General features: G+C 46.8%; 1 protein-coding gene across 1 annotated transcript in view; it reads left to right on the forward strand.

The window, feature by feature from the left end:
* LOC138284183 (aminopeptidase Ey-like) overlaps positions 1 to 21,046 on the forward strand; it is a 432,258-nt gene that overhangs the window by 352,491 nt on the left and 58,721 nt on the right. Inside the window, exons 16-18 of the mRNA XM_069222681.1 lie at positions 5,911 to 6,021; positions 7,319 to 7,486; positions 11,572 to 11,712. Coding sequence (XP_069078782.1) covers positions 5,911 to 6,021; positions 7,319 to 7,486; positions 11,572 to 11,712 — 420 coding nt within the window. The remainder of the gene's footprint in view (positions 1 to 5,910; positions 6,022 to 7,318; positions 7,487 to 11,571; positions 11,713 to 21,046) is intronic.

Here is a 21,046-nt window from a genome sequence, read left to right on the forward strand (position 1 = left end):
GCTTATACTCAATTGGCACATTCAATTTACATGTAAGTCCCTAGTAAATGGTACTACCTGTGCCCAGGGCCTGTAAATTAAATGTTACTATTGGGTCTGCGGCACTCATTGCGCCACCCACTTAAGAAGTCTTCAAACATGTCTCAGGCCTGCCATTGCAGCCTGTATGTGCAGTTTTAAACTGCCATTTCGACCAGGCAAAATAAACCTTTTGCAAGGCCTAAACCTTCCTTTTCAATACATATGTCACACCTAGTATGAGCTCTAAATAGCCCACAGGGCAGGTTGCAATGTGATTAAAAGGTAGGACACCTACTTTTACATTTTACATGTCCTAACAGTCCAGAAATGTATTTTTCATTATTGCAAGGCCTACATCTGATGAGTGATAACGTCCAACTTGAAGAAAGTGGACAGGTCAAATTTTGGGACTAGAGAATTGTAATTATAAGCCATCTTTAATGGTAGGGTCAGATTTTTGGTCGCAATTCCAGAAATGCCACTTTTGAGAAAGTTGCCATTTTTTGTCCTAATTGGTGCCTGTAGCATGATCCTGGGTCACATCACAAGGTGTAGCTGTCACTTGTTCTTTGTGTATTCTCCCCAAACAGTGAGACAAATGGAAGATAGGAGTTGGCAGGATTGGCCTCTCTGAATTAATGAGCGGGAGAAGCTATCACCTACCACGCTTGCACATTACAAAGGTTCTGCCTGAGCACTCTCACAAAGGGATTGCCACTGGTCTTTTGTGACCCCAGTCAAGCTGGGGCCAGGATGGGGAGGAAGGGGAATGCCCAACACTTTAGGGGGGGTGAAAACCTCTAAGTACCTTCTCTATTTCAAAGAGAGCACAATATATTAATATTGAGTCTCAAACCCCAGCTCTTCAGTATGTTTCTGGCCTTGTTGTCTTGGCCAGGAGGAAGTACTGCTGTTCTGCTCTGAAGGACTGCAGCCCTGCTCTGCTGACCTGCTGCCCTCTTGCATGCATGAAAAGGAATGGGCCTGCATCTCTAAGCCCAGGACCCTAGAGTATCTCTGGGGGCTAGATGGCTGGTGACCTAATCAGAAGCCTCAGGGATATAATAGGCTTTCAACCACATTGAACCCAGCACCTAGACTCTGCCATCTGTGAGTCCTACCCTGCCAAGTGGTGACACCCCAGTCCTGGACCATTGGAAGTGTGCCTGAAGGTGCTCTGCCAGTCCATCTGTGGACCCAGCATGCCGCAATACTGAGCAGAACTGACACATCACCTTACTGCATGGACGTTCCTGATGCAAGAACTAAGCATCACTGTTAGACCTGACAGGCTCAGGATGGTCATCCTCTGACTTTTTGCCTGCCTCCACCCGCCTTTCTGACACTGTTGTCTCTGGTTTTAGGACTCTGTGCCATTTACCACTGCTAACCAGTGCTAAAGTATATATGTTCTCTCCATTGTAAGATAAGTTAATTCCCAATTGGCATATTTGATTTACTTGTAAGTCCCTAGCAAAGTGCACTACATGTGCATAGGACCTGTAAATTGAATGCTACTAGAGGGCCTGCAGCACTGATTGTGCCACCCACATAAGTAGCCCCTTAACAATGTCTCAGGCCTCCTTTACAAGGCCTGTGTGTGCAGTTTCACTGCCACTTCGACTTGGCATTTAAAAGTACTTGCCAAGCCTAAAACTCCCCTTTTCCTACATAAAAATCACCCCTAAGGTGTGTCCTAGGTAACCCCTAGGGCATGGTGCTGTGTGAGTAAAAGGCAGGACATGTACATGTGTGTTCTATCTGTCCTGGTAGTGGAAACCCCCTAAATTAGTTTTCCACTACTGTGAGGCCTGCTCCTTTCATAGGAGAGCATTAGGGCTACCCTCATATACTGTTTGAGTGGTAGATTCTGATTGGAAAGGGGTAATCAGGTCATATTTAGTATGGCCAGAATGGTAATAGAAAATCTGGTATATATTGGTGAGATTGGATTTTATATTACTATTTTAGAAATGCCACTTTTTAGAAAGTGAGCATTTATCTGCACTTAAAATCCTTCTGTGCCTTACAGCCTGTCTCCAATCAACGTCTGGGCTGGTTGACAGCTCTCTTGTGCATTTCACCCAGACAACCACAAACACAGGACACTCAGTCACACCTGCACTCATCTGCGTACTGAATGGGTCTTCCTGGGCTGGAAGGATGGAGGGCCTGACACATTACAAAGTCCAGTGGCCTGTCCTCATGCAATGGACTGCCAAACCCCATACTGGGACCCTGTCAAATAGACCTGTACTGTAAGAGGAATTTGTGCACTTCAAAACCACTCTTTGAAGTCTCCCCCACTTCAAAGGCATTTTGGGGTATATAAAATGGGTCCCTGACCTCACCAACTCGTACACTTCTGGACCTGAAGCTGCAACGTTTCAATAGGAACTGCCTGGTTGCCCAAAGAACTCATCTGGACTGCTTTGCTGAGAAGGACTGTAGTCCTGCTGTTGCCCTGCTGCCCTGCTGCCGTCTGACTTTGCTGGGCTTTCATCTTGTTTTCTGAAGTCTCAGGGCCAAAGAGACTTCATCTCTTCAGAAAACTCCTTGTGCACCGAAAATCGATGCACAGCCTGCCGTAAATGACCAAAAGCCACCTTGCGAAGAGAAAATCGCCACACATCTGAACCGTAATGACGCAGCCCAACTTCTCGAGTGAAGATTTGATGCAGCGCCTGTCTTGCGACAGAAAATTCGACACACAGCCCTACCGGATCAACGCACAGCTGAACTGGAATGACACAGCCGATTCCCTGAGTGGAAAATCAATGCCGCGTCCGACTTGCAACAGAAAATTCAATGCATAACCATAACCGGATCGACGCAATGCCTGTGACTTCTTCCCAGATGCCCAGGATTTTCTGCTTTGTCCCTAGGCACCAAAATGATCCCCGCATCGCAGTGAGGAACCAAGACTGCATGCATAAAAATGACACACAGCCCCTTGCATCGTGGAAAGAAAGTACGCATCATCTGTGCACGTTGAAAATACGTTGCACACCCCATTTTTCCATGCAGCTCCGTGCATGTTGTTTTTGACGCAAACCAGGTACTTTTTCTAATCAAGAGACAACTGTTGATTTCTGAGATGTAAGGCTCTTTTTAAACCTGCAAAAGTGATATATCAACTTGAGCTTATTGGAACTTTATCATTTTGACCTTAATTTAACCAGAGAAATATCATCTATTTTAAACTGTGTTTTTTGTGGTGTTTTCACTGTGTTACTGTCTGATTTATTGCACAAATACATTGCCTCCTAAGTTAAGACTGACTTCTCAGTGCCAAGCTACCAGAGGGTGGGCACAGGATAATTTGGATTGTGTGTGACTTCCCCTGACTAGGATTGTGGTCCCTATGTGAACATGGGTGTATACCTCTGCCAGCTAGAGACCCCAGTTCTAACAATCACATTTGCAGCTTCATTGCAATCACCACAGCATGACACATCCCTTCGCATTGCACGCCCCTCGTTGATGGCATACTTGATGACAATGTAGGACTCCACATCCCAAGCCCCACAGCTTATCCTGAGCCAGCCGGTGCGTGACGCATTCTTGATGCAGGACTTTAAATTGCAAGCTCCCTCACCAACAGCCTCCTCAAGAATGATGCAGGACCTTGCATCATAGCCATGCAGCTCTTTGGAACTGACACTGCGCGATGCACCTCCTTGGTTGTGCAACACATCCTCGGAATGGGACTCACAACCAGGATTTAAGGTACTCTTGTTCAGCGGGCCTGAGTCCCTGTGGTTGGCCCGCACTTCATCACGGTTGGCCTGAGCTTGTGACGTTGTCCTGATCTAGCACAACTAGATATCCACAGTAGGCACTTTGTGCTTTTTAGTTCTGAATTCCTTGAAATCTTTAAAATTGCAGATCTCTGGTTATCATAATTCAATTTTTGTCATTTTAATTTGAATTATTTATTAAAATCTACTCTATTTTTATAAACTGGTGTGAGATTTTTCTTGTGTTTTCAATTTATTACTGATTGAAGTGCTGCATCAATTCCTTACATTTTGCCTCCAAGTTAAACTAACTGCTCTGTCCCATGGTACCAGAGGGATGAGCACAGGTTCATTTAGAGTTTGCTTGCGACTTCACTTTGACAAAGATTGTGATTGCTGCGTGAGTAGGGTTTCACACCTCAACAAACAGTAACCCAATTTCTTACAGACGGTTTCTTGAATCTCTATGGATCACTGGACTACAGATTAGAAACCGCTGGTCTAGACAGTTTAGAAGCTCGGTCAAAGCTCAAGGTTATGACCTTTCATTGAATAGCTTCCTATAATGGCACTCTACAATGACATAAAAGCATTATGGAGAGTGGGGTTGTTTAAGAGAGAGAAGATAAGATTCTGTAACAGGGGGTGGTTTATAGAGATGCACAAATTTGCCTACTCTTCCAAAATCAAAAATGATTAAACTTTGCAAGCTTTGCAAATCATCTGAAGCTAAAAAGCGATACTTTAGTGGTCATTTGTGACAGCTGAAACCATTTCTGACTTCCATTAGAGATGGGTTGGATTAAGGTGCTACTAAATGCTTTTCCAGGTTACTTTCAACTTAAAGAACAATTGTAGCTTCTGCTGGTGCATTCATTATTATTCGCCAGAGTTAACTGTAAAGATTATATTTAAAATAAAGGTACTTTGCCTGGATAGAGAGTAACCCAAACATACTAACCTTTATCAATATCAGGATCTCACCAATAAAAAGAATTGTGAATATGTTGCTTTAATAGGCTTCAGCATGTCTTCATGTGATTCTCTCCTCATATATTGAGCTGCTTTTAGTTCTCACCTACAGACGGCTTAAACCATCCATTATCAAAAGACGTATTGAGAACAATATTAATTCAGAGTGGAATGGGCAAACCCTTTACTTATCATTGATTAGTTCTCTTGTCAACCTCATTTGCATGTTTTAACTAAGTCAATTTTCTTCCTCTTCTTCTGTTTGTCTATCTCCTGAAGCACAGCTTCTTTACCATTCTTTTGATTGGGTGACTTTTAGTCTTCAACTGCTCACATCAGGAAGTCCCTTTTTTCTTCTTCTCCAAGCACTCTATTAGAGAGCATGTGTTTTCTTGTTGTCCCCTGTGTGCTACTTCTCCCCATCCATGTTGCTTCACGTCCATTGCTTCCCCCGCCCCTTACAGTCTCTGCTCAGTTTTCTTTTCCTACCCCAAGCTACTCTGTCTCTCCCTTGCCCCTCTCTGCTCACTGTTGCTCCCCAGTTTTACATCCCCTTTTATCCATTACCCCTTACTATCTCATTTTGTTACTTAGATTTGTATTTTGCTAATGTGCCACTCTTTGTACCGTTACACTCTTTCGCACGTGTATTTACTGCTTCAAGATGCCCATTGTAATCTACTAATGTTAAAGAAAAAAATCAACGTTGTATAATCATGATGCACACGTGCACGTGCCTGGTTAATCATGAATGTGTATAGATGATCACATATTTTTTTATTTTTACCAATGTTGTTCAGAATCAGAAAAACAATCCCCCACAGCGCATTGACAGATGTTTGTCTGTGTGGTGGCTCGCGTGCACATAAACATCATCAAGCTGGAGCCGGCCGTTTTGTCATTTTTTCTTTTTAGAAATACTGTTCGGCATCAGGAACAAGCATTTGCAAAGCCAAAACCTCAGCTAACGGCTTTCAAAGGCGAGATCTACTGGCATTCTAGTGCTTTATCTGTAATGTTTATCAATGACATTCTTCTAGTGAGTTCTGCCTAAATCTATGACAAGATGAATATAGTATATTAATGCTTTATCTACTTAATGTATCAGAGTGGGTTTGACTTTGGCAATCTTCTACAAAATAAACAAGAGTCTAACTACATATCTTCGTCCAATTAGGTATAATGAAATCAATGCAATCAGCACGGCTTGTTCTTATGGAATTCCGGAGTGCCAGGCGCTGGCGGCAGACCTCTACAGTAGATGGATGAATAATCCTAACAACAACAGGTGAGTGAAATAAACTTCATCAACACCTCACCTGAAGAACATTAACCTCTGATGTCATGTAGGCGATTCGTGATTTGTTGAATCTACTTTATAGGTATGGTCGGACGTATTAATGGAGCTCGAGAAAATATGCTCCTTCAAGGATTATAACTACAAATAATGAAGCATGTTCTCACTTATGGACGTAGAAAAATCTTTAGGATGCTTTACCTTAGGAATCCTTAGTGGCGCCAGTTCAATTATTCTCTTGGGTTGGAACATCGTAATATGTTCATTTTTTACAGGATTCTTTGATTTGTACTTTAGACGCATCCGACTGTAAACAGTTTAGCCGTCTTGTTCATTTCGAATTTATATTTTAAAGTGTTCCTTAGCTCTTGAAGCTAAGCTTAAGCTGTATAATTATTGAATGTTAAATAATTTGTCAAAGGTATGTTTATGTTAATATAATGTTTGCATCCTTATGTGGGCCCAAGCTGAATGTTATACATGTATCAATAATATAGCTCAGTGTCTAAAGTGTAACATCTGCAACAAATTCCAGGCACCGGCGAGCATAATTGGTGGCAACTCTTAACAAACATGGGCTGGTATACCAAGACAACCTCTCACAAAGAGCCTTCATGCATCCCTTTATCCCATCTTCATTCATTTTTTTAACAGTAAAAGATACGAATTGTATTCTACCATGCAGACGTTTTGGTACAATTGTGAGGAGTTGGAGCCAGGGGTGTCCAACTTGGGACCACAAGGCCTGAGGTCACTACAATGTTTTAGGCTATCCACGTGAAATAAATGTATATAAAAATATTCTAAACTGAAATAATTATGTAGTCAGTTGTTACCTTGGAATTATGGCATGGCCCGGCTAGGGCCAACTTTAGACACCTATGTTAAAACTCACTTGATAACATGGGAATGTAGTTTCTCAGTTGCCCATTTGATGTATCAAAAGACCAAAAATAACTTCAAAAGTACTTATATTGTTGGGATGGTATTGACACCATAAAATACAGTCTTACATGAGAAACGGTCATGGTCTTTCTTGTACCTTTAGGAATGCAAATATGTGTTGCGTGGCAGCTGTGAAACATGTGGTTAGAAAATGGAAACCAGTGATTAATAAAAGAGCAAGCAACCAACCCATTACTTTAGTTTATTGGTAGGTAATATGTGGAAGGGAGGGGTGGGGAGTAATTTGTTTAACATGCATCTATACCAAAGACTGTCACGCTAAGCTTCAAATGTGAGTCTACGTCTGCCTTGCACATTTACAGATAATATGTTTCTTTCACAGCATCACACCAAACCTGAGGTCTGCAATCTACTGCCATGCTATAGCAATTGGTGGAGAGGAAGAGTGGGACTTTGCCTTGAAAATGTTGAAAAGAGCCACTATTGCTGCGGAAGCTGACAAACTTAGGGCAGCACTGGCCTGCTCCAGAGAACCCTGGATCTTAAACAGGTGAATGATACCAACAGCCATGGCAAACCGATTTCCAAAATGGAACTGAATTGAGTGCAATCATGTAATGGAGTTAAAAAGTAATAAGGTACAAGGACGTCTTCTGCAAAATGTTTGAACATGTTAAATGTATTATGAAATAATTTACATTCAGATATTAACAGTATTTTGGCCCTGTAGAGAGAGGAGCTAACACCCATGAAAAAATATAATTGGCATATCCAACAGATCTTATGTTGGTTATAGATGTATTAAATTTGCCAATGCTTGTTTCCTTTCCTAATTGTATCACTTTAAGATGGGCAGTCATTTTGGAATGGTTCTGATATCCTCTATGGAAAAACATTCAAACATGGCTGCCAATGAGTCTGCAAGCATACACATGCATTCGCAGGAATGGGCAGCCATCTTGGAATGGATTTTTTAATAATGTTTTGCAAAAAACATTCAAAGACAGTTGTAGGCTTCTGCACGCATTATATTTGCGAACTTTTGGCCTCTAGCAGTAACCACATGCAATATGGAGCACTGCAAGGGGCAGTGAGGGACTCGTAGCAGTGTCTGAGGAGCTGTTGGGCCCTCGCAAAATAAAAATACATATGCTTTAGTTTTTTACAAAAGAGGACATATAAAGCTACCAGTCCTTGGTACTTAAATGGGCTTCTTTTTCAGCACACATGCACATTGAGCGCAGGCAAAATCCTGTCTCTCAAAGTGAGTGGAACCAATGAGTGAATTGTGCTGACCTGTTGCCCCATTGTTTATGCTGTGCTGGAAGGAAGCAAAATGTGAGTGACAATAAAACAGACCAATGGATGAAGATGGCTGACTGAAAGCACTTCATGCATATAAAGTCATGTATTATTTAAAATTAATCAGAAAAACAAAAAGACGTAGCTAATGCTAGACCTAATAATGTGCATCTGCTGGGAAGCTAAGTTGTTACAGTAGTGCACTCAATGCTTCAAGTACTAAATCCCATGTTATAAGCAAATCCTAGTATGAGATGGGGGCTCAGTACAAATTAGGAATGTTCAATGAGCCTTTCATATCAAGAACATATTGTTGAATCCTGACCTTAGTCACTGATATTTTCTGGTTTCACAAGAAATTGTTGGATTATCTTCATTACTTCGATTAACACCTTCTTGTCCTGATGCATACACTTTGAGGGGGACAGTCTGTCTTCTGAGGCCAGGTATCTCTTTTGAAGCTACTACAATTCTTTTAAAAAATGAAGTTTTGGCTACACTCCATATACAAGCGACATTTTCCCACATGATACCATTCAGGTTAAATGTGCCTGATCAGCATCTTAAACAATACTGCGCAAGTAAACTGCTCCTGAGAGGGAGGGAATGTAAGTACTGGGGCAAAGAAGAGAGAATCAGAATGAATAATGAAGATTACACATAATTAATCCAACTATTACATGTTCATCCCTTTCCACAACCCATTTAATCCTCTATGAGGATACATTGAAACATCATGAAATTGTAACGATCCCGGACACCCAAGGGCAAAAAAGATGCACAGCCCATTGAGGCAATGCAACAGCCAAAACGAACTGTACATTAACAAACAGTGGTACAGGCATTAGCATTTAAGGCAACACTGAGCAGTAACTGATATAACACCAGCACAAACAGCTACGGATGCACCCCTGCCACCAGGAACACAGAAGGGGAAAGAGTAAACAGTCCAGTCAATAGCTACCAAACCAATCATGGAAAACTAGGAACGCTGCCCCAACCAATGCCAGGGCACACATGTATTGTCCCTTAAAACCCAAACAAGTTTTTGAGGTTTGTTTCCGACTAAGAATGAGCAAGGACATCAATGTGTTTATGTGTAGTCTACAAGAAAAGCAGCAGCCTCTGTATCCGCTTGAACTAACACCCATCCAATCCGAGGCTGTCAAAGGAGACAGTCTAATATTATTAACTCAGTATATATGTACCTAAAGATAGCTATCACTCTATCAGTGTACACGATCTTCAATGTACATGGTTGTACATGGATGTGAAGTTAAGAATAGAGAATCTATAATTACCTACACCTTTTGACTTTCACAATAATTTGTTTCATATTATTTTACTATTACATTAATTCTGTTCTTGAAATTGTGACATATTGGGAGACCACAGTCTGCCCCACGTAGTAGAGGCAACATGCGCACCTAGTTTAAAGACCAGGGTGGCTCACAATCAAGTCCTACTGGGTCAAAGTAGAATGTCCTGGGCAGCCTAGACAAGGCAACCTCATCTATGAGAAATGCAGAATGCAGGGGAAAGGAGTACACCAACAAAAATACACCCAGCACACAAAAAAACAAAGTGCCTGAACCCTCCTTTTATGTTGCAACCACTGGGAGCAAGAAATATATGCACGACCCCCAACAACATCCCTCCCCAAGAAAGAGGATAGCAATTGGGAACAATGATGGACATCTGACATTTCAAGGTTTCCTAGCCCGAAGAAACACATCTGAACCTCAGTAACACAAACCAACCAATAAGAGGGCAGCCCAAGAACAGCTATGGGGTAGTACAATAGGTTGGACTCTAATACTGTGAACTCTGGCCTTCGGAAATTTCCTACTGGTCATAGCTCACCCAGACTGAATGGGCACACAAAGTCACAGACATAAAAAAGGTGACAAAGCCATTCCCAGTAGACCCGAAAGGCTACTCCTTCAGCCACCTGCCAGCCCAACCAATTCCTCTGCAGAGATCCTTGGTAGAAACATCTGTCAGTACAACAGAAAAGAGCAAGCACACGCCCGATATACAGATCAGCTGTGTGGCAGGAGAAACATGTCTCCAATCTTCAAATGAAGCCCAAGCCTGAAGGCATCAGTCCCTGGAGACCGCTGCTACCTATGAAAGGGCAGCAGAGGAGGCCAATCACACTACCTTGAGGAAAATATGAGTAGTAGTGCTGGGACCATAAATTCCTGTACAAAAATAGGGGAAAACTGCAAAAACCCAAGCTCTAAATGACAAAAATTGCAGTCTCTGCAAGCCACCCCACAGTAAGGCTGGTATATTTGAAATCATATATCCACCAGAAATGGCCCGTTCAGTAGGCCTGCCATACTGCACCTCTGTAGAGGCAGTTCTCAGGAAAGAAGAGCATGGTAACAGAAATTTGCTTTTTTGATAGGACAGCTATAGACCTTTTGCTTATTTATGAGATCCTTAAAATACCTTGTGATAGAAAAGATCTTCAAGAAGGTGCATTGCCCTGGCAAGAGCGAAATGTTAACCTTATCTTTCAGGTTTTTTAGGAAAGCTATGGACTTTTGACTAAGAGTCAGAGACCTTTCCCAAGGTCAGTTATGACACAATCCAGCACACTTACAGGCCAAGTAAAGAGCTGTAGAGGCCAGTGCACACCCACCAGCCCTGCACAGAATCTAGACAAAGCAGAAACAAAAGATCTAAAACGAGACACCTTCCAACTGGACCTGGCTGCTCAAATTTCTCCTACATGTCTGCAAAGGTGCAAGAGAGGATATTCTTCCAGCCCCAGGCATCCAAATCAACCAGAATATGTGGGACTCACTGGGGAACATGCAATTGATACCAGTTCTCAATAAACAGATAATCTTTTGCTTACAGAAGCCCTCTGCATTTGCCTCCTGTTTTCAACCCCAAATAAGGGTCAAGTGTTACCTCAAATTTGAATCACTAAGTAAGTCTAGATCAGAACACTGCAGAAGTCCCACAAGACTAATTGTGTCAGAGACCCCCACTTAATGTGTTTAGTCAGCAGTGACTTATTTATAGAACTTATAAAAAAATCCTTTAATCTGATCAAAACTCATCAGTCCTAAGTAAGGAATGATCAGCATAGAAGGAAGAGTCACATTTGAAGCTTGCTAGAATATTGATATACCCATTGTGACAATTGAGGGAGCATGCCATTCCAAATGCATGTACTAATGTGGAAACACGCATATCATAGCTAATGTTCAGGGATCATTTTGTGATGGTTTAATTTCAGCAGATGCACTAAGTCTAACTATAATGGCTTGCTTGCACAGTTTAGTTGTGATCGATTAATGTATTTTCCCTTCTTAGATATCTTGAATATACCTGGGATCGCACAATAATCCGGAAGCAGGATGGCATCTCCACCATCTCGTCTGTCGCTAACAATGCTGCAGGGCAGAGTCTAGCATGGGACTTCATCAGGGCCAACTGGGAGAGGATATTTCTAGAGTAAGTCTACTACTTGTTTTTAAGAGATTTGAAGGCAGAAGCACTTGGGCATAACTAATGTCCAGTAGTTAGCATCAACCTCTAAAGAGCTATTCAATGCATGCTTCTGCAGTTCCTTAACTATGACAGCATACTACATTGTGCTTTCTTTGACATTTTAGTCAACGGAACACAATTGCAATCCAGTGTTCAAAGCATGCCCACTTGACAACTGGATACAAATTCAGTGAGAAAAAATTTGAAAAATCCCATGAGATTCTAAAGCAACATAAATCAACAGGGTATTGGTGCATGATAGGATTGGTCCAAGTGCCACTATTTTGCCCAAGCCATATACATGTTCATGCTCTGTGCATAAAAAATAAAATGAAAAGGGATTTGGTCAATTAATAGACCAATGCGGCTGGGTCCAGGATATGTACAATAGTGAAGGAAAATTCACAGCTTGATCATTGAGTCACATCACAGTTTGTGTACATTCAGATGTATGCATTATGTGTATATTGCATTAAATGGCAATGTAATGAGCAATGTCTTAGACACGTATAAACTAGTAGAATATAAAACTGAAATGCTGCTATATTGTTTTCAACACTTTCTTCATCACCTGTATCAGTCTAACTAGGCAATAGAGAGTTTTTTACAAAGACATTATCTTTTGGTGTGTTTTTGGTGACAACCAACTTAAAGTGCACAAGAAACTGATTGTTGATTAAAATGCATAAAGAGCACGAAGTGGAATTTAGAGGTAATGTATGGCTATATTGCTAGGTAAAGTAAACCTTGACAGTGTACACACTGTGGCACTCATGCATACCTAACAGAACCCTAAACCGGATACGTTTTGATTGATGTATGATTATTTTGGGGAAGAACATGCATGAAGGTTAATAATACATCACCGCCTGAACATTTATAATGCTTATGTGCAGTAAACTGTGAGCATCTGATGTTGACATGGGACTGGTCTAAATAGGATGATTCTTCCCTTGTCTACTCTTTCTACGGACTGGTTCCTCTTTCTGTCATGAAAATAATTATGTATGTAGGAGATTGCTAAGTGCCACAGCTGTAATAACTGTGGGGGTCATTACAACGTTGGTGGTAAAAGCCGCTTACCGCCGTGCAGAAGACCGCCAACATACCGCGGCGCGGCAGCGGAATACCAACACGGTCATTATGACCCACTGCTCAGAATCTGCCAAAATTGAGACACACACACAAGTCCGCCACACCAAAGGTCAGTGATAAACTGTTGAAAACAAAACCACCACCGTCACGCCAACAGGAATACGCCCACACTATCACGACCCACTAATCCATGCGGTGGTCTTTCAACCGCGGTATTCCATTGGCGTTACACACCGCCGCGCTCAAAATACACACACATTTACAAAACACAACCACATTGGACAATTCGAAATACACACACCTGATACACATACACACACCACTCCCACACACCCAATACAATATAAAACACACCCCCACATCACCCAGAAACCCTTACGACCACAATTGCGACTGAAGGCCAAAGAGAGACAACACCATCTACAAACAAGCATCCACAGGCACACAACACCATCACTCACACAACATCCACGCACCTCGCACAACACACCACTAAATATCACCTTACACATCACAACACACACCACCCCACACTTCACCCACACCACCCCATGGCACGGCAAAGACACCCCAGGTTCTCTGAGGAGGAGCTCAGGGTCATGGTGGAGGAAATCATCCGTGTAGAGCCACAGCTATTCGAATCACAGGTACAGCACACCTCCATAGCTAGGAAGATGGAGCTATGGTGAAGAATAGTGGACAGGGTCAATGCAGTGGGACAACACCCAAGAAATAGAGATGACATCAGGAAGAGGTGGAATGACCTACAGGGGAAGGTGCGTTCCGTTGTCTCAAGACACCACCTTGCGGTTCAGAGGACTGGCGGAGGACCCCCACCTCCTCCCCCACAACTAACAACATGGGAGGAGCAAGTCTTGGCTATTCTGCATCCTGAGGGCCTCGCAGGAGTAGCTGGAGGAATGGACTCTGGTAAGTCAAATCTTAACTATTACATCCCCCAGCCTACCTGCATGCTATCACGTACCCCCACCCTCGCCCTCACCCCCATCACTCCAACTCCCCACAAATGTCCCAATATCACAAACCACCCATCCAAACACCAAGCCCTGCATGCAACACCAAAGCATGGACACCCACCACCAATGCATGGCCACTGCACATACCCATACACCCCCCTAAACCATTATCACACAAGGTCCTACACAGGAATGCAAGCACTGGGGTACACAGTCACCCACCCATTGCACACCATGGCACACACAGATGCAATAATCATGCTTTTACACCCCTGCAGGATCCCTACCCAACGTCACCAGAAAGGAGGGTCCAGACATGTCCACACCACCAACAGAAAAGGCCCACAGTGATGACAGCAGCTCTGTCCAACTGGATCTAGATGACCAGCCCGGCCCGTCTGGGACCTCAGGACAGTCGGTTCCCATCACACAGTCACAGGCCACCACAGAGCTTCCCCCCTCTGGAAACACCAGCCCAACACCCACCCAGCAGGCCCATACCTCTGTCCCCAGGACACGTCAATCAGCAGTGTGTCCACCACTACAGGGAACCCAGGCTAACCCACCACCCCAACAACAACAGGGACCTGGGGGCAGTGGCAGTGGGCACACCGTTCAGGAGACAGAGGCCCAGGGAAATAGGGGAACTGGGAGGGCTGCTGTGCGAGAGGGGGAGGACAGGCCCAGGTAACCCACTCTCCACGAGGCCCTCTCCAACATCATGGGAGCCTACCACCATTCCCAGGAGACAATGGCAACAGTACTGGCCAAGTTTCAGGAGACCAAGCGGCTGCAGGTGGAACAGAATTTGGGGTTCAGGGAGGAACTCAGATACATCAATTCCACCCTGGGCACCATTGTAGGGGTGCTGAAGGAAGTCCTCAACACCAGGGGGGACACTGGTACACAACAAGGGCCCCTGACATTAGCCTGGACGATGAACTGCCCACCACCTCTGCCGGCGCCAGTGGACAGGTGGCACCACCAAAGGACCACCACACCAGCACCCCACCCCCTGCAGATGGAGAACCACCCCGCAAACCGTCCCTGAGATCCAGGACAAAGAACGATGACAAGACCTCCGCCAAGAAATGAGTCCACCCTGATTGTCATCCTTCTGTCCCACTTTGACACCCTGTCCATACTTAAACTGCCCCAGCTCCACTTCCTATGCTTCTTTGGAAAATGCACCTGTGAGACTAATAGCTTGGACTCTGCCATGGACATTCCTCCACCATCACCCCTCACCATTTAACAACCCCCTCCAATATTGAGCACTTAAATAAACACCATTAAAGCACAAAACAATCTGGAGTCTGTCAGTGATTTCGAATTAGTGTATTAGCGATTACAGTGACAAAATGCTCTTTCAATGGTAATGTCAACATACCTATGTCACACAGCTCTAGTCCATGAGGAAACAAAGCAGATGTCACACAGTGGGACCCACATCTGTGAAATCGTAAGAGAAAGTGACAACTCAGTGACCATACACTGGGTGAAAAGTACAGACAGGAGAGAGGTAGTAGTGTTAAAGTACATGTAGTAGGCAGGTTTGTCTTCTTACCTGTGTCTCACTGGAAGTATTGCAGGATCACAGAGTTCTTGTTGTCGATGTCTTCTTCTTCTGCTTCCTCATCTTCACTGTCCACAGGCTTCACAGCTGCCACAACACCTGCATCTGGACCATCCTCCTGCAGAAAAGGCACCTGTCGTCGCAAAGCCAAGTTGTGAAGCATACAGCAGGCCACGATTATCTGTTACACCTTCTTTGGTGAGTAGAATAGGGAACCACCTGTCATATGGAGGCACCGGATCCTGGCCTTCAGGAGGTCGAAGGTCCGCTCCATAATCCTCCTAGTTCGCCCATGGGCCTCATTGTAGCGTTCCTCTGCCCTTGTCCTGGGATTCTCTCACTGGGGTCAGTAGCCATGACAGGTTGGGGTAACCAGAGTCACCTGCAAATGGCGAGGGACAACTGTTAGACACACACTAACTCTTAGGGATATCCCCAGACCCAGACAACTATTCCCACTGAATTGGTTCCAGGTGCTCACCTAATAGCCACACACTGTGCCTCTGGAGTTGGCCCATCACATAAGGGATGCTGCTATTCCGCAGGATGTAAGCGTCATGCACTGAGCCAGGGAATTTGGCATTAACATGGGAGATGTACTGGTCTGCCAAACACACCATCTGCACATTCATCTAATGGTAACTCTTCCGTTTTCTGTACACCTGTTCACTCCTGCGGGGGGACCAAGGCCACATGTGTCCCATCAATGGCACCTATGATGTTGGGGATATGTCCCAGGACATAGAAGTCACCTTTCACTGCAGGCAAATCCTCCACCTGAAGGAAAACGATGTAGCTCCGCATGTGTTTCAGCAGGGCAGACAACACTCTGGACAACACATTGGAAAACATAGGCTAGGACATCCCTGATGCTATGCCCACTGTAGTTTGAAATGACCCACTTGCAAGGAAATGGAGTACTGACAGTACCTGCACTTGAAGGGGGATCCCTGTGGGATGGCGGATAGCTGACATCAGGTCTGGTTCCAACTGGGCACACAGTTCCAGGATTGTGGCACGATCAAGCCTGTAGGTGAATATTACATGTCTTTCCTCCATTGTCGACAGGTCCACCAGCGGTCTGTACACCGGAGGATGCCGCCATCTCCTCACATGTCCCAGCGGAGGGTGCCAATAGAGGACAACAGCGAGCACAGAGTCAACCAACTCAGAGGTACGTAAACACAGCTTACTCAGAAAACTATTCATAACCCGAAATTTGCCTGTATGAGTGTTGAGCCAAGGCCTAGTTATGTGTGACGCAGTTAAAAATAAAGCCATGTGGGCCCCTGAAATGGCAGCTGCCTGACCTGTAAAGTGGGACAATGGGATATGAGGTAACTGCGCTGGCGTTGTACACCGACGTGGTAGGCGGTCGAAGACCGCGGCGCAATTCTGCATTGGTTAACGTTGGACCCTATGGGTCCCAGGAGCCAATGACGACATACGCCTATCTGTCTGTTCAATCACTCGATACCTGATCTTCGACAGGAGAGGACATACACTGCAAGTGCTGCAGTGACCTCAGTCTGGAAGAGACAATGGCTCGTGCGTCTGGGGAAAGGGCCCCTGCCTTCAGCACGGAGGAGTTGGAGAAACTCGTGGATGGGGTTCTCCCCCAGTACACGCTACTCTACGGTCCTCCAGACAAACAGGTAAGTACACTGGGAGCATGCTGTATGGGCAATGCCTGTGTGGAGTTGGGTGGATGAAAGATAGGGGGGGGAGAATGAGGCGTGCATAAAACGACGGTGAGTGCATGTGCCAAATGGCAAGGGTAGAGATGCGGGCCAATGACTGTGATGGTGCAGTTGGTAATAACCTTTCTTTTTCCTCTGTACAATTCCTGTAGGTCATCGCCCACCAGAAGAAGGATGTTTGGCGTGCCATCGCCAAGGACGTCCGGACCCTGGGGGTCTACCACGGACGGAGCACCCACTGCCGGAAAAGATGGGAGGACATTCACCGCTGGAGCAAGAAGATGGCAGAGGCCCAGCTGGGGATGGCCTCCCGACGTGGGAGGGGTGCCCGTCGCACCATGACCCCCGATGTTCAGGATCCTGGCAGTAGCGTATCCCGAGTTGCATGGGCGCTTGAGGGCATCACAGCAGCAACAAGGGGGTGAGTACAATCTCATTCTGCTGATTCAGTGCGCAGTGGAGGTGTCTGGGTGGGGGAGGTGGGCTGTGGGTTCTCCTAGGCCAGGGCGAGTGTGCTAGTTAAGTCCCCTTTTTCAGGCAGACCCTGTGGCACCCCACCCCACCTGGGTACAGTGCCAACTACACCTAGTTAGGCTCCTGGGACATCCATGTGTGCAGATATCGGCCATAGCCTTGTCGGCCATGTCTCAGGGATTGAATAGTGGACCCCAAGTGCGCGGCATAGTGCAGGGGGCTTCTGTGTCTGTCGTGTCCGCCAACGGTAGCGGTAATGCATGCACTCAACATGTCTTTCTTCTGTCCCCCCCCCCTTTTTGTTGTCTCCCTGTTCTTTTGTGCATTAGCATCATCAGGCGGAGGAGCAGTGGCACCGGAGCAGGAGGGAGCTGCATCCCACATGGCCCTGGAGGGCGAGACTACGGACTCCGATTTCACCAGTGGGATGGAGGGCGAGGGGAGCTCCACGGTGGGGACAGGAGCTGACACCAGTGATACGGACTCGTCCTCTGATGGGAGCTCCCCTGCCGTGACGGGCTCATCTGTGCCCCCGAATGTATAGGTACAGTCGCCACCACCCCCTCCAGCACCGCCCTCCCAGCAGCCCCTCAGCCTTTGCCCTGTGCCCGCTCACCCAGGGAGGGTGGGCATCACCTTCGCCCCAGGCACCTCAGGCCCTGCCCCAGTCACCCCTGCTGCCCTCAGTGAGGAGGCCATTGACCTCCTCAGGTCCCTCACTGTTGGGCAGTCTACCATTTTGAATGCCATCCAAGGTGTAGAGAGGCAGTTGCAACAATCCAATGCATTCCAGGAGGGCATTCATTCTGGTCAGGTAGCCCTTCAGCAAGCTTTTCAGACTCTGGCCTCAACACTGATGGTAGCCATTGTCCCTGTCTCTAGCCTCCCCCCCCCAACTTCCTCCACCCAGACCCACACCCCTGTACCTCAGCCTACCCCAAGCACACCATCAGACCAGCATGCACACACCTCAACACAAAAAGGAAGCTCTGGCAAACATAAGCACCACACATCCCACAGGCACTCACTCAAGCATCACACACATGCAGACATACCAACATCCACTGCCTCCACTGTGTCCCCCTCCTCCTCGTCTCCCTCATCCCTCCCAGTCTCGTCACCACTCACACCTGCATGCACTACATCTTCAGCCACTACGTCCATCACCAGCACACCCACCACCACACCCGCTCACGTGCAGTCACCACCCCCACTACCATTCACACATCCCCTGTGTCCTCTCCCAGTGTGTCTGTGAGCCCACCTCTGAAGGTACACAAACGCAGCCACACACACACCCAACAGCCATCCACCTCACGACAGCCTCCAGCCCATGCACCTTCACCCAAAGTCACCAAACGTACGACCACTACCTCTTCCTCCTCTCCCAAACCCTCTCCATCTACCCGTCCCAGTGTTCCTAAGAAAGTTTTCCTGGCCAGCCTTGACCTCTTTCCCTCAGCTCCCCCACCCCGTCAGTATCCTAGGGTCCGACTCTCCAGGTCCCAACCTAGCACCTCAGCCACAACATCGGCGGGACCAGTGGTGCCTGTAGTCACTGGATTATGGAGTGCACCAAGCAGCAGGGCAGGCAGTGTGGCAAGGAGTCACAGCACGGACAGTCCCCCACCTGTCAAGCACCAAAAGTTGGCCAGAGCCCGGCGGGAGAGGGGGAAGACACTAGCCACCAAAGCCGCTCCCAGGGCTACAGGTCAGAGTGTGGAGTGAGCTGCGACACCTTCCAAGGTGGGGAAGGGGCACACGAAAACCGGCAAGTAGGGAAGATCAGCACGGCGGAGAAGACCGCCATCAGCCCCGCTGCCCAGGAGCTGACCGCCATCAGCCCCACTGCCCCAGACAGGACTGCCAGCAGCAGCCCCGCTGCCAAGGAGCCGACCGCAGCAGTCCCACTGCCCCAGACAGGACCGGCAGCAGCAGCCCCGCTGCCAAGGAGCCGACCGCAGCAGCCCCACTGCCCCAGACAGGACCGCCAGCAGCAGCCCGCTGCTCCAGACAGGACCACCAGCAGCTGAACCGCTGCCCAAGACAGAACCACCAGCAGCTGAACCGATGCCCAAGGCAGGACCGCCAGCAGCTGACCCGCTGCCAAAGACACCACTGCCACAAGCACCGCTGCCAAGGACACCGCCACCACAAGCACTGCTGCCAAAGACGCTGCCGCCACAAGCACCGCTGCCAAGGACACCGCCACCACAAGCACCGCTGCCAAGAACACTGCCGCCACAAGCACCGCTGCCAAAGACACCGCCGCCACAAGCACCACTACCAAGGACACCGTCGCAACAAGCACCGCAGGCCCATGAGCGCCAAAAGCTCTGACGCTACTGAGGCCGCCACGAGCAGGATGAAGCACTCTGGGCACAAGGCCCCCTCCAGAACCACTGGAGAAATACATCCACTACCTCAGTCCTTTGCAGGATGAAGCACTCTGGGCACAAGGCCCCCTCCAGAACCAGTGGAGAGTTACATCCACTACCTCAGTCCTTGGCAGGATGAAGCACTCTGGGCTCAAGGCCCCCTCCAGAACCAGTGGAGAAAGACATCCACTACCTCAGTCCTTGGCAGGATGAAGCACTCTGGGCACAAGCCCCCCTCCAGAACCAGTGGAGAGTTACATCCACTACCTCAGTCCTTGGCAGGATGAAGCACTCTAGGCACAAGGCCCCCTCAAGAACCAGAGGAGATTTACATCCACTACCTCAGTCCTTGGCAGGATGAAGCACTCTGGGCACAAGGCCCCCTCCAGAACCAGTGGAGACTGTTATCCACTTGAGAAACTGTGGCTTTGCACTCCCCAGGATGAAGCAGTGGGCAAACCACCCACTGTAGAGACTTGAGAGACTGTGGCTTTGCACTCCCCAGGATTGAACAGTGGGCAAACCACCCACTGTAGAGACTTGAGAGACTGTGGCGTTGCACTCCCCAGGACTGAACAGTGGGCATGGGGCCACCTCGTGGATTTGGCATCGTGCACTCACCCGGCTGAGGTGCCCCCCCTTTCCCTTCCCCCTGAGGTGGCTGTTTTATTTCTATCTGATGCCCCTGCAGTGTTCTCTCCGTCTTGTTCGGGAATCTTGTCTGGGCCTCGCCCATGCATTTGGGGCCCAGTGGTCCACGGACTTTAATGGTGGAATACCTTGGACTAATATTATTGGTGTATATATTTGTAAATAGTGTATGTATATTTTTTTAATACTGAATTTGATTATATTACAATCGTTCACCTCATTTCCTTTTGTCTTTGCATTCTTCAAGGGGGGATTGGGGGGCGTAACTTTAATGTATCATGCTGTATTAGTGTGTGTTGTGGTGGGTGAGGGTGAGGGTGGGGGTGGGGGTGTTGCGTGTGTGTGTCACTGTTTTTTCCCTCCCCCTCCCCTGTGTCGTAGGTGCAGTACTCACCGTGGGCTTCGCCGCCGGTGTTCGTGCTCCTGGTAGAGGAGCAAGAAGATAAG

The sequence above is a fragment of the Pleurodeles waltl genome, chromosome 3_1, assembly GCF_031143425.1.
Source record: "Pleurodeles waltl isolate 20211129_DDA chromosome 3_1, aPleWal1.hap1.20221129, whole genome shotgun sequence".
In the NCBI taxonomy this organism is placed as follows: Eukaryota; Metazoa; Chordata; class Amphibia; order Caudata; family Salamandridae; genus Pleurodeles; species Pleurodeles waltl.